Here is a 13608-nt window from a genome sequence, read left to right as displayed (position 1 = left end):
TAAGAATTGAACTGAACTGAACTGAATTGAACTTCTGTCTTTTTTTTTTATTTCAAAAAAGTATGAACAGCGAATAATTGGAATATATATTTTGGCTGTTCATAAATTTTTTGAGTGTCAATTTTGTAACAAATGCAAACTTTTAACGTTTAAAGGCAAAAATCAAAATGATGTAAAAACGGGAAACAACCAATATATGCATTTAAAAAAAAACATACACATGCATATAAAATTTATGTCATACAAATACGTTCATTGGCATGATAAAATTTGTAGAAATATTGTAAAATTTTTAAAAGTCAACATTTTGTTTATATTATTTATGACAAATTGCGTTTTTAAGATTTTTTTTTTTTTTTTCACGAACCATTAATAATATTGCACATGACCAAGCAATTTTTTTTTTTTTTTTTTTAATGGACAATTTAAGCTGTATGTCATTCATGACCTCTTGGAAAAAAGAAAAATACGCATGGATATTTTTTCGTATGATTTGCTAAGTTTGCCACATAAAAGGGAATAACAATAAGGGGTGTTACATATGTCTACTGTTCAGAAAAACGCATTTGTTCTGTGCAGCATTTTTCTTGAAATGTTACGACAGCGAATATTGAATGCTTTGAAATTCTGCAATTGTAGAACGTACAAGTTTTAATTTTTTTTTTTTTTTTAACGAGCTGCTAAGCGTGGAAAAAATAGCTGCACCAAATGGAAGGGAAATTATGCACGACAAGCTTAAGTTAATTTTTTTTTTTTTTTTCCCATATGAAAATTGTTAATACGAATAAGGAAACAGTGGTGGGGGAAAAAAAAAAAAAAGCCAAAAAGGGTTAAAGCTTAAAAAAGGAGCTACAAAAATGAACAAGATGGAAAAAAAGCGGAAAAATATCTATTTAGCATTTTTTATTGCGTTATATATGCATGTACTCCTGTTATATTAGCCCATTTCAAAGTGGTTGTCCGAAGAAATAACCGTATGCAAAGGGGCATTTGACTATCTACTTGATACCTACCTGGTTTAATGAAAAATTCTTGCTTCCTAAAATTACATGCATATCTTGGAGTGAATGCTTTTGTAAAAATTTTTAATTTTTAAGGGCGTCCCAATTTATCCACTGTTTGGAAAGCGCGTTATGCAAAAAAGTGTAGACGTTCGAAAAGTGAAAAAAAAAAACATATGACACCAGTGCTGATACCTTCCCCAGGGGGGGGTACAATGCCCGGTTAATTTTTTGAAACGTATTCATATTTTTTTTTTTTACACAGCAATGGATATTTTTCCAAGCCTGCGTAAGATGTGGTATGTGAAATTGTTATACATCACTTTGTGGTGCGAACCAATGGCACAGGGGACGCTCCACAGAATTGCGTTTTGCGTTAAACGATTTGCTTTTAAAAGGAGGTATTTTCATCCAACGTGTGCTCATTTTGTGTTTATAAAAAAGGCAAAAAATTTTAACATGCAACAAAATTATGAAACACTCATTTGCGCCTTTGTCATCGCAGTAGTGTTAAAAAAAAAGGATTAAGCTACTTGGTGAGTTATTCTGCATGCGCATCTTTGGAGAGATGCAGCACGCAGAAAGTGCTGAAGAATGCATGCGAATGGTTTCGCGTCATCCCAAGAAGAAAATATTTGTTGAAAAACCCGTGCCACAGTTCTCAATTTAGTTCATATGCTACGGCATTCCTTAAACATTTCTAATTTTGTAGACCATTCTTTTCGTATTCACATCCTGAAAAAGGGTAACCTTATTTAGGTACCCTTCTTTTTATCGTCTAAAAAATAGTGCAATGTGGCGCAAACTAAAGAGATCAAAATCGTTTGTGACTTTTGCAAAAGGTGCAAATAGCCCCTGCATAAACGAATCGTTGAGTGCAGCTTGTTCCAAAGGGAGGTATGCTAACAAAAAATGCGTCTCACTTTTACGTTCCACACAGTTTAATAGAAGAGCATATTTTAAGGTGTAAGGCCATCGCGCTTTGTAAAACTACAAAATGACCATGCCCTTGTTGTAAAAATGAATCTGCTTTGCCAGCTTAAAAGAGGCGCAGAAATGCCGGTGTAATGACGCTAATGAACAACTGCTTCGAGCGTAAAGGGTTGTTCGCTGACATAGATGGACACTGTCCTCGTCTATCTGGATGTAAACACTGCGTGCGAAAAGTGGCACATGTGCAAATATTAACTGCACGTGTATAAAACCATTTGTAAAATCCCAATTGATATTTCCCCTTTCTGGGTGCAGCAATATTTAAATGTTTCAGTAGCCTAAATGAAACTTACCAATTGTGGATGGTGTATGTAGTACAAAAAAAACGTGAACATTGCGAAAAGGTGAAGTGTTATGTTATATGGTGATATATTGTCAAAACGCGCTCTTATGTTATGTTATGTATATGCAATTTTTTTCCATTTATTCGGGGAAAAATTAGAACAAACTGCCCCGCATTTTGCTTAACTGCAGCTTTCACATTTTGAAAAATGCCTTTCACCTCGCCCAAAGAAGGACAAACAGATAATACCTTACGGACATAAAAACAGTTCATTAAAGATGTGGTGGTGATTAAAATATTTGTGAAAAGCTCGGCATGCATGCTTTTTTATAAAAATTAAAAAAAAAAAATAAAAATTAAATATAATTTCTTCATGATGGACGCGAGAAAAATACGTAAAAAAAAAGGTTCTTTCCTTCAACATATGACCCGAAATGGTAAAAATTTTAAGTGGTTTTCTTAAAAAGACATGGAGCAAATCAAAAATACGCTGCAACCAGTTTACCCTTTGTTCACTTTAGGGGGTAGTCATTAAATGCAGGTTTAGCAAAAATTTATACGCTTTTTAAATGGTCTTAAAAATTGTTGGCGGTGGCAAAGAACGCTCATGTGGAGCATGCACTTTTTTTATATTTGTCCCTACTTTTTGAAGCATTATAGTATACGTGAATGCCACATAGCACAGGCTCTACACGAGCGTGTAAAAAAGAGCAGTAACTTATATAAACCGTAATAAAAAAAAAAAAAAAAAAAGTGTATATATGTGCCCTTTAAAGTAATTCATTTTAAAGTCGCCAAACACTTTGCAAAAAAAAAAAAAAAAAAAAAAGAACATTTGTAGAAAATTTCAATTACGTTACGTGGAAGCATATATGTAACCAGCGTGGTAGCACGTATTAATGAAAATTCCCCAAGCCTTTCAACGCAACATAGTGTACTTGTAAACTTTTCCTTATCTCCCCCTTTTTGTCGCTGTGATTTGTTCTTCCAACGCCGCCTTTTTGTTTCATGTGCCACAATCCAACAGAAAAAGTCAAACACGTAAATCTTATGCATGTGTCAGTACATAAACATTGTAAAAGCAAAAAATTGCATTGCTTTCTTTTAAAGTGTCATGCTTTTTTTTGCATTGATATATATGGGCAAGGGATATACATATATATTTTTTTTTAATGCGTTATTTCACCTAGCATTGTTTTAAATTATTTTCGTTTTATCCTTATTCCACTTTCACCTTTCCTCTTATCTCCCTTATATTTTTACGTGCACGATTTTTGCTAGAAATGAACGAAAGTAATATACCCACCTTGTGCTTATATACCTTGTACGTGCTATGTATGTATTATATATGCAGCATGTTTGTGTACATATGGAATCGTTTCCTTTTACTTGCGGCTACTTTTTTGTCTCAGTAGTAAAGAGCATAATTAGCGCACAGGAGAGCGCTTGATGAGAGAAATTAATTTTGGTAAAAATTTTTTGCAAGGATTGAACAAACTCCGCAAGTGGCAGAAATGAATGGGTTATTGCACAAAATATAAAAAAAAAATAAAGTTGGAAAAGGCATACGCGAATGAGTTTGCAGAATGAGTGATTGATTGATTGTACAAAATTAAATGCCAGGAGCAAGGGCGAAGGCAGAATTAACTTTTTTGGGCAATTATATTTTAAAATTGGATAATTTATTTATAACAGATGAAACATTATTTTTTCATTTTTTGCTCACATTTTGGAAATGTATATTAAGCAAAAAAAAAAACACATTCAACATTTTTGAGAAGTAGCCACTGAACAGTATTTTTTTTTTTTTCCCTCACCAATTAATTATAGCCGAGTTTTATATATATACCGCCCGCTTAATCCATGTACGTATTTTTTCCTTTAAAAGAATCTTCACCTTTTTACATAAATAATTTAAGGGAACGTAAAAAAGTCAATGTAGAATATACATTAACTAGCACAACTAATTAGAGTTTTTCCAAAAAAAAAAAAAAATTCTTTTATTTTATGGTGATTTCCTTTCCATCCTCAACTCCACTGTGTTAAGGGAGAAGAAATATATAGAATGTTTCTTAGGAAATTATAACACACGTATGATGATGTAATGCTAAGGGGAAAGCTACATTATCCCATCGGAAGTTATTTCAGTATAGTAACCATAGAAAAACAAAAATTGTACATAGATGACCATACATAGTTATTACATTATTGTATATTAGGAGAAAGATAGTACCAGAAATATTTGTCAGGAAAAAAAAAAAAAAAAATCGTTCATACCTTGGTAGGGTTCCATCAGCGCAAACCCCTTTTGAGTACTACCAACCTATTTTTTCTTTGATCATAAAGAAATTTATTATTGTAAAAGAAAAAGAGCGACGTAGCAACACAGAAGAGGAAAGGAGAGACGCGTTCGTATTAAAAAAACAATTGCCCACTTGTATACGCAGACAATTGGAGAAAGACAGAAAGAGCAGGCGAATTTTTTATTCTTAATAACGTCGAAAAGGTCTTATGGAAAGATGTAATGAAGCGGTTATCATAATGTACACTATGCTGTAAAATAAATAACAGAGTTATTATCGGCCATAGCGTTTTAGCCGTTCTTTTTGCCCTCCATAAAGACACTAAAAAATACTTTGTCAATATTTATGTTATGTAACTCTTTCATTTCTGTATTACCCAAAGTAATAAATTGTCCATAAAGAAGAAAATTATCCTACAGCATATTGGAAACCTTTTTTTTTTTTTTTGAGGAATAACATAAACGTGTAAAGGAGTAGCTGAACGGAGGAAAATCCTACGTCTGCGATATGTCTGTACATTTTAAAGAATAACCCGTTCATGTAAGGTGTAATAAAACCTTCTCAGACACAACTGACTTCGGGATCATCACACGAATGTGTGGAACATATATGTAGGGGAAAAAAAAAAAAGGAACCAATATCTCTTCAAAGAAATAAATTGGTACACATATATGTCATTTGGAAGACCAACTGAGAAATGTTTAGAAGTTCTACAGGTCGTACATGTCCTGTGGAATGAGCATATATTTACCTCCCAAGCGGCGCATTAAAAATAATAAGCAAAAAGAGAGTCCCCTTTGGAATGCGTAAAATTTGTTAAAGAAAGAAAAGGATACAAAGAAGGAAGATACACTAAGAAAGGCTCACTCACTCACTTATTTTTTTTTTTTTTTTTTTAAATACCTTATATAAATTGAGTAAATTTTGATTTAATTTTGCACAAAAATTGTACAAATTTTGAATGAGTTGGAATTTTTTTTTTTTTCTCCATTTTTACTTTGTAATTTATTTTATTTTTTTTTTCCAAAAAATATATGCCCACATTTGTCCGTAAGAAAAGAATGTCACATTAAGGAACAAACGTCGTCACACTGTTGTTAATGTCTTACTAAGGGGTTATATACCTAGATAAGATACAAAGATTTATTAAAACATATGTGCATGATGAGAAATATGACACTATATGCATCAGAATGAGTTATTACAATTATTTGAAAAAAAAAAGTCAACTTAATAATGATAATGATGATGAGAGATATGATCATGTGGAAATGGTACCAGGGGAGAGTTGCAATCATGGAAATGGGGGCGTTCGGAATGGTCTATATTATCCGCGTGGCCTCCACGGCCCGCATACCCGTTGCCACGTCAACATGAAGAAGGTAAGGAAAGGTCAATGTTCGCCCCTTGAAGGCAGAAGGAGGAACAAATTTAACAAAAAAGTTGCCGAAAATTACATGCTTAAAAAGAAAATGAATGAAACGATATTAACCAACATAATAAATATTTTCGAGAAAATGGTAAGCATAGAGCGGTTGACAAACATGGACAATTATAGAAGTATGAAAAATAAAATTGAACGGTATAACCATGTGCATCAGAAGGGAAGAGCGAATGGGATCATCCGTCTGCATACCAGGAGTCCTTCGCCCAGGGAGGAAGACCTATTATGCACTCCTACGACCCCAAATGGAAGGAGTACCACATTGTATGACGATGACGAGCATAACGATGTGCTCAAATCTGTTTGTGAGACAGCTCCAGACAGCTATTGTAGTGGTAGTAACAGCTGTGAATATTGCCACAGGGAGAGCACATATGGAAGTAGTAACTCATATGACCCCAATTTATATGAAGACCAGAGTTACCCTTATTCCGTCAGTAATATTTGCGGTCGTCCGATCCGCTTGAAAAATGTCAACCGCAAGATAACCAAATGGGGTGATAAAATGAGAAACTGGAAGGAGTTCAAAAGTGAATACGCGGATGGCTGGCTTTGTCGTCCCCCCGCGTATGGTGTTTCTCCCCCAGGTAAAAACAGGACCATTTTGAAAAGGATGTTGAGGGAAGAAGCAGACAGTGAGTCTTTTAAAGGGGGAATCCTCAATAGAGAAATGGGGAACACGTACGAAAACATAATTGTAAGTAAAAACGGTCATGTGGACCCCCCGAGCGATCATCCTACTAAGCGTGAATCATACCATTTCGATACAGCCCAAGAGAAGCATCCATCTGGGGGGGGAAAAAAGAATGCAAATTTTATTATGTGTAAAAAGGACGAAGAGGTTACCGCCCTGTTTAGCAATCAAAAAAGGCACCAACCCACTAACATTGAAACGGTGCCGAAGGAAAATGATATAGTAATTGTAAAAGATGAGCAGTTAAACAACCGTATGAATATTTTTCCCTGGAATAACAATTTGGAAAATAAAAATATCCTATTTCCGTATGAACAGAAGGGACACATAAGCAGCAACCAAATTAATCTAACAAAATATGAAAGTGATAAATATTTTTATGGCCAGTACAAATATGACGAGACGATATTTATCTATGACTTGATAGTCCTTGACACCTCTGGATTTTTATACAAAGTTGCCACTGATGGGACATACTACTGGAAACATAAGGTAGTGAAAAATATCCAGGACCACATAAACTTTGATCAGGACAAAAAGGGGAGGAATTCATACAAGTCGATTAGGAATGAATCGAGGTATGATCTCCCGTTTAAAGATATCCTAGCAAAAAATAAACTCAACACAAATGATAATTTAAAACGGAGAGCAATGAAGAAGCTACATTACAACAATTTTTTCGATCTGAGAAAAATAAGTGTATCCCAAAATGACGAATTTAAAGAGGACGAGAAAGTTATGCAAGATGGCACCAAACGCAGTGGGAAGAAAAAAAATTACCATGATGAAAAATTGAAGAGAAATAAAAATATAACAAAAAGATTGCTTTCAAATCATAGCGGAGATTTATTTTACATTAATGAGAATAATGAAGCCATGCCACTAAATATTAACATCAAAGATGTCGTCAACAATTCGCCCTTCAAATCGCCGCTTTTTCCTAATATCGTGTTTATGGGTTCCAGACACTCCAGCATCGTTAACTTGGATTATGACACAGGGGAGGTCATAAAAAAATACGACGAAAGTTTGGAAGATATGCTGGTAAAAAAAGAAAAGAAAACGCTACCCAACAGGAACAGGGAGTTTGTAAAGAGCAGCTCCACCAGAAGGCAAGGCGAATTACTGCAAAATGAGCATATGGCGGAAGGGGATGATGTGCACGGACCCGCCAATGGGAGAGGCGAACCTGGGGAGGAAGGCCCACGGGGGGAGGCGCAACCGGGGCGTACTCACGCGGATGATGATTATGATGGCGATCAGGACGATGATCATGATGATGAGCATGATGATGAGCATGATGATGAGCATGATGATGAGCATGATGATGAGCATGATGATGAGAATGATGATGAGCATGATGACGACCACGATGATAATCACGATGGCGACCCTGGCTACGCCGAACAGAGAGCAAGCGGTGAGGAAGGCCTCCCGAGCGAATATCAAAATAATACCATAAAGGACGAAGCAGGAGTACGAACGGAACATCATAATAATAGCATCATCAACGTTAGCCATGTGGGCAAAATCACTAAGCCATTTTTGGGTCATGAAGAAGGCAGCGCACTGTTGCACTCGGCCGATACACTAAATGAATACTTCGAGGAAAACGAGTTTTACAGATACACATCAAAAAGTAAATATAGCGTTGTTGACAAGTATGATGAGAAAAAAATCGGCGAAAAGGGGAAATACACATTGAAGGTTATGCGAAGCAATATACGGGAAAGGAAAAAGGTTCTAATCAAAAAGCTCCTCATGAGTTTGAACAGAACCAGTTCGCTAAGTAGATACCCGCATAGTAGTAACCTTCTGGATATTACAAGAATGAGAAAGAGGAGAAGAAAAAAAAAAAAAAAAAAAAAAAGAAGACGAAGAAGAAAGACGGAAAAGAGACAACTACAAATAAGCATAGTTAAGTGGATTATAAAAGCTGTAGATGAAAAATCACTGAAACAAAAATGGATAACAACTTGGGTCGACGTTGGATCTATTTTCATAACGGACAGTCACAAGCAAGATTCGACGTTCATCAATTCGCTTATCGAAATTGTGGGGAACAAGCTGATACTACGTCCGCTGGAAATGGAAAAAATGAGCAAGGCGTACAGCGTTGCGAAGAACGTACATAGTGAGATCGAGGAGGGCGTGGGCTTCCTGCAGAGGAATGGTGACGAGGGGGTGGAGAGCACTGTGCCGATTGATGAGATGGTCGATGAGATTCCCCATCACAGACCAGATGAACCAATCGATCGCCGAAGCAGAGTGCGGAAGAGAATGAACCAAGAGGGTTCAAATGTAAAGTCTAAAATTTTTATTTTCTCCGAGGCAGTGTCCTCCGTTTTTGCGCTCAGGTATAAGCGTGCATCGAACATTTTCACCCTAGACGTGATAATGAAGCAGAATAGCAAAATGTTTCCGGGTTATGATAATGTAAAGGGCTTCAGCTACAATGCCTTAAATTTTAAGAAGGAAAACACGCTCTTTCTACCGTTTTCGTCTAGCGATTTTGCAAAGAACAATGATGAGAAAACCCTTTGCAATTTTGATGAAAACATAAATTATGGGAAGAAATTATTGCACAGATTGAATAACATATCGGTCAGCATAACTTCCATCGAAAAGGACATACGGTACCTTTTGTCCAACATAATTTTTGTGTATGATAGGAATAAAAAGATACCTATAAATTATATATACAAGATGAAGGGGCTGATACGCGAGTATCAGAAGACGAAGGAGCAGTTTTTGTTTTATTTGCCCGGCGTGGATAGTAGGAGGCACCTGAGTTACTCGCATCACAGCGACGGACATGGGGGAAGCTACATCGATGAGCATAGCGGCGGTCATAGCGGTTATGGCGGCCATTACGGTAGCATTTTTGGAGGCAGTTTCAGCGGCGGTCTTAGCGGGCGCCTCGGTGGAAGCCTTGGGACTGGTCGCGGATGGGGGGGGCAACCCATCCACATTTGTGAATACATAAATAAATTTATTGACATGTATTTTGAAGAAAACGAAATATGCTTCGACTACTGTTCCATGCTGAACATATGGGACAAGATATTTAACAACTACATCAGTCAGGACGACTGCTTGTTATTGTCAAACCTGTACAGAGTCATACAGAACGCATTCGCTTTTAACCACCGAGATTTTAACCTCCCAAATGATGATGTAGACCACGTGATATCAGATAATGCAAATTTTCTAGTAAAAAGGAGAAAAAAAAACTTTGCCTATTCACGAAACCAAGAGCTGAAAGAAGTCTCAACGTTGAAGTACAAGAAGGGGTGGTACTGGAACATGTTCTATGCCGTTATGCTAATATTTGTAGTTCCCTTTGTGTTCATCTACAGAATGTTTAGGAAAAAAAACAATAACACTAGCAGCAGTAAGGTAATTATGAAAAAGAAAAAGTTGAAAGATTATGATGACTATGCGAGGGATGAGGATCTGCTAAAGTTAAGATATCGCCTTCTACATGACGAGCGTGTAAGGCTGAAAAATTCCGTAGGGAAAAATAGCTACGACGATTTAACCCCAATCGAATTAAACATTAACATGAAAAGGGAGATAGCGAGTAAGTTGAAAGAGCTGGAACAGCAGCCAACCCTAATTGACATTCTAGCGAAACATGCTAGAGACTCCGATAGTGATAGCAAATTTTATGATATCAATGAAGGGAAGTATAACTTATATTCGCAGAGCTACTGGGGTGGATCTTCAAAATATAGCTTGCCCAACATGTCCAACATGAATGTGAGCAGAACAAAATCGAAGGAAACCATAAAATCAGATATCGTCGGAACGAATATGTTTTATATGTATAGAAGAAGAGCTGCCTCGCAAGACGTTACTGATAAACAGTCCTTCATAGTAAAAAAAAGGATTAGAAGCAGCTACAAGTTAGGGAACAAGTATCACAAAAAGAACTACACCGATAATGAGAAAGACAGAAAACATAACCACTTGAAGGAAAAACACATAAACGAAAAAGATTTCGATAAAAGTGATTTTATAAATTTCCTTACGAACTTTAATAAAAAATTTATGAAAAAGAATTCTCTAGTAGACCATCTTCTCAAAATGAACAGAACAGCAGTTGTGGGCTCCAAAACGGACGAGCATACCTACAGTAACAGCAGTAAGGAGTATCTCACACATTCGGACCATTCCAACAAGGATGAAAATAGCCAAGCTGAACATATGAACAGTTCAGGGAAAAAACTCGCAGGGAGGAAACATCTCAATGAAGAAAATAAAAAAACTGAGGAGAAAAAAAATAAAAGCAAATACGCCAAGCATGCCGATAATGGCAATGGCTATCTTGTCAACACCCATAAGCAGAGCACCCCGATGAAGAGCAAACTGGACAACCTTGCAAATAATGAAATCATAAATAATAAAAATCCCAGTGTACGAAATTTATCAATAATTCAAAGATCGCACATTCCGTATGATGCTCCACTGGCGGATTTTTTAGAAAATGGAAGATTTATGAGAACATTCGAAAATATTTCTCTTATTGGTCAGGGTGGATTTGGCTCCGTGTACAAAGTATCGCATCGTCTCGAACCAGGGTCTCCAACCTATGCTGTAAAATTTATTTACTTAAAAGTGAGTTCGTTGGATAATGTGAGTTCCAGAAGATACTTTCGCGAAATTGCAGCTAATAGAGATATCTACAGTAAGCATGTTGTCCGGTACTACACCTGGTGGTGTGAAGAACCGCAGTTTCTTCCCATGCATGTGATGCCCAAGGAAATACAAAACTTAGTTAAGAAGAACAAAGATTCTTTTAAAAAAATGTACAGTAAAAATAAAAAAAGCGATAGTCTTCTTAGCTACGAAAAGTTATCATCTTGGGAAAAGAAAAAAAGCGATTTAAAAAATTTTAAAAAGGTTATTAAGAAGAAGAATGAACGGAGCTTAACATTTTACAGTGATAATGATGGAATGAATTCCAAAAGAAATGAAAACAGGAATAGAAAAAGATTTCTAAGCGACAAAAACTTTTCTGATAATGTCTACACCAATGCCAATGCTAAGAAGAAGAAAAAGAAGAAAAAGGAGAAGAAAAAAATTATATACAGAGAAAAACAAAATGAGGATCGGAAGGGACGAAATGAGAGGCATTCCACTGCGCAGGACAAGTTCAACCCTGCCTCCTTTAACTCAAGTTTTCAAGAGTACGATCCGTTTGGCTGTGGCTATCTAAGTGAGGAAGATAGAGACTTGGTAGTTTTTGCAGACAATGACGAACCGAGCGTACACAATGAGGAGGTAGCCCCCAATGGGAAGACGGCTCAGCCTAGCACGCGCACCAATGACGCGCTGAACAATAATGATGCACCGTCCGGCAAGCGTCAAGTGGGTGTACTTCCAAGCGCTCAGGGCGACGAAGAAGAGACAGCAAAACATGAGCAGTCGGAACCATCGAAACGTGCGGAGAGCAACCAGCAAAGCAGAAACGGTTACGACGCATCGGACAAAGATCCACAGACACCAGGAGAAGAAGCACATCGAACCAAGAGCCCCAAAATAGAGAACATATTGACAACCAGCGAGAAGAAAAAATATACTGAAGCGGAAAACGGCATGAAGAAAAGGAAAAACTGCAAGGAAGAGGAGCCCCTTGCTAGGAACGAACCATTCCAGCACACCCCGAAAAAAGAAAATATTAATAATAAAAATAAGGAAAAAATAAAAAATGAAGAAAAGGAAGAAAAGGAGGAAAAGGAAAAAAACGAAAAGAATGAAAAAAATGAAGAATTAGCTAATAAAGAAAATGCCGATAAAATAAAATGTTATAAGAAAAAAATCGTGGCGCCAGAATTTTCCATTGTACTGCTACTACAAATGGAGCTCTGCAAGGGCTACACACTACGTAAGTGGCTAGATAGATCGACAAGAAGTGATAAACCTTTGCATTTTACCTACCGAGACAAAAATATGAAACACCCGCTAGAATTTGATTTGTTTAAGCAGCTAATTAAAGGTTTGAAAGACATCCATTCTACGTGCTTTATCCACAGAGACTTAAAACCAGAAAATATTTTTGTGGATCCAGATACGTATACGTTAAAAATTGGAGATCTTGGACTAGTGCGATTTATTGAAGAAAAAAAAAGGGAAAAGGATTTAAACAATATAGACAGTTTTAAGGATAACATTTACACGGATGTTAACCAGAATACCATAACTAGCCAAATTTCATTGAAAGGACAAATTATAGGCACTCCAGGGTATACCGCCCCAGAGGGAGGTGCCTTATGTGATGAAAAGGCAGACATATACAGCGCTGCGCTAATATTACTAGAGTTGCTGTGTCCAAGATTTAATACGATAATGGAAAGATACAAACGATTAAATGACTTTAGGAATTACTATGCCGTTCCGGATTATGTCAAAATTCATTTAAATCCATGGTACATTTTGATGCTACAAATGTCCAAGCCAAATCCAGCGGATAGACCTTCGGCTGCAGACTTGTATAGCAAAATTAAGGTGCTCTTGGATCCTCATTTAACCGACTTTGCCTTCAGTTTCAATGATATTAACAATGATGACTCGGGTTATTTTCCTTCGGGGGTGGGGCCGATGTGCCGCATCGCCGATGGGGATGGCAAGGAAGACAAGAATGGAAGGGATGGGGGGGATGACAAGGACGATAATGGAAACAATTTGAACGGTTACAAAACCATTAGCAACGGTGCCGGCAGCACCAAAACAGACAAAATTCTCTCAAATAACAACGTTGACGATAAAAGTTGTTTTAACAAAAACAGCGACAGTCGTAATGGTACAACTATTGAGAACAAGGGAAGTTCGGTAAATGGAACGAGCCCCGAATGACCCAGTTAAATTTGCTAATATACACCCCTTTG

At 36.7% G+C, this 13608-nt stretch overlaps 1 protein-coding gene across 1 annotated transcript; it reads left to right on the top strand.

The window, feature by feature from the left end:
- Positions 1–6611: 6611 nt before the first annotated feature.
- PCYB_112980 (protein kinase) lies at positions 6612–13576 on the top strand (the record flags this gene model as incomplete). The annotated part of the gene is made up of 1 exon (XM_004223176.1): positions 6612–13576. A coding segment is annotated over one exon (6963 nt), but the record flags the coding sequence as incomplete, so codon positions are not given.
- Between the last annotated feature and the right edge of the window lie 32 nt (positions 13577–13608).

This window comes from Plasmodium cynomolgi, chromosome 11, assembly GCF_000321355.1.
Source record: "Plasmodium cynomolgi strain B DNA, chromosome 11, whole genome shotgun sequence".
NCBI lineage: Eukaryota > Apicomplexa > Aconoidasida > Haemosporida > Plasmodiidae > Plasmodium > Plasmodium cynomolgi.
The sequence above is the reverse complement of the archived record's forward strand: the minus strand, read 5'-3'. Positions and strand labels throughout refer to the sequence as shown.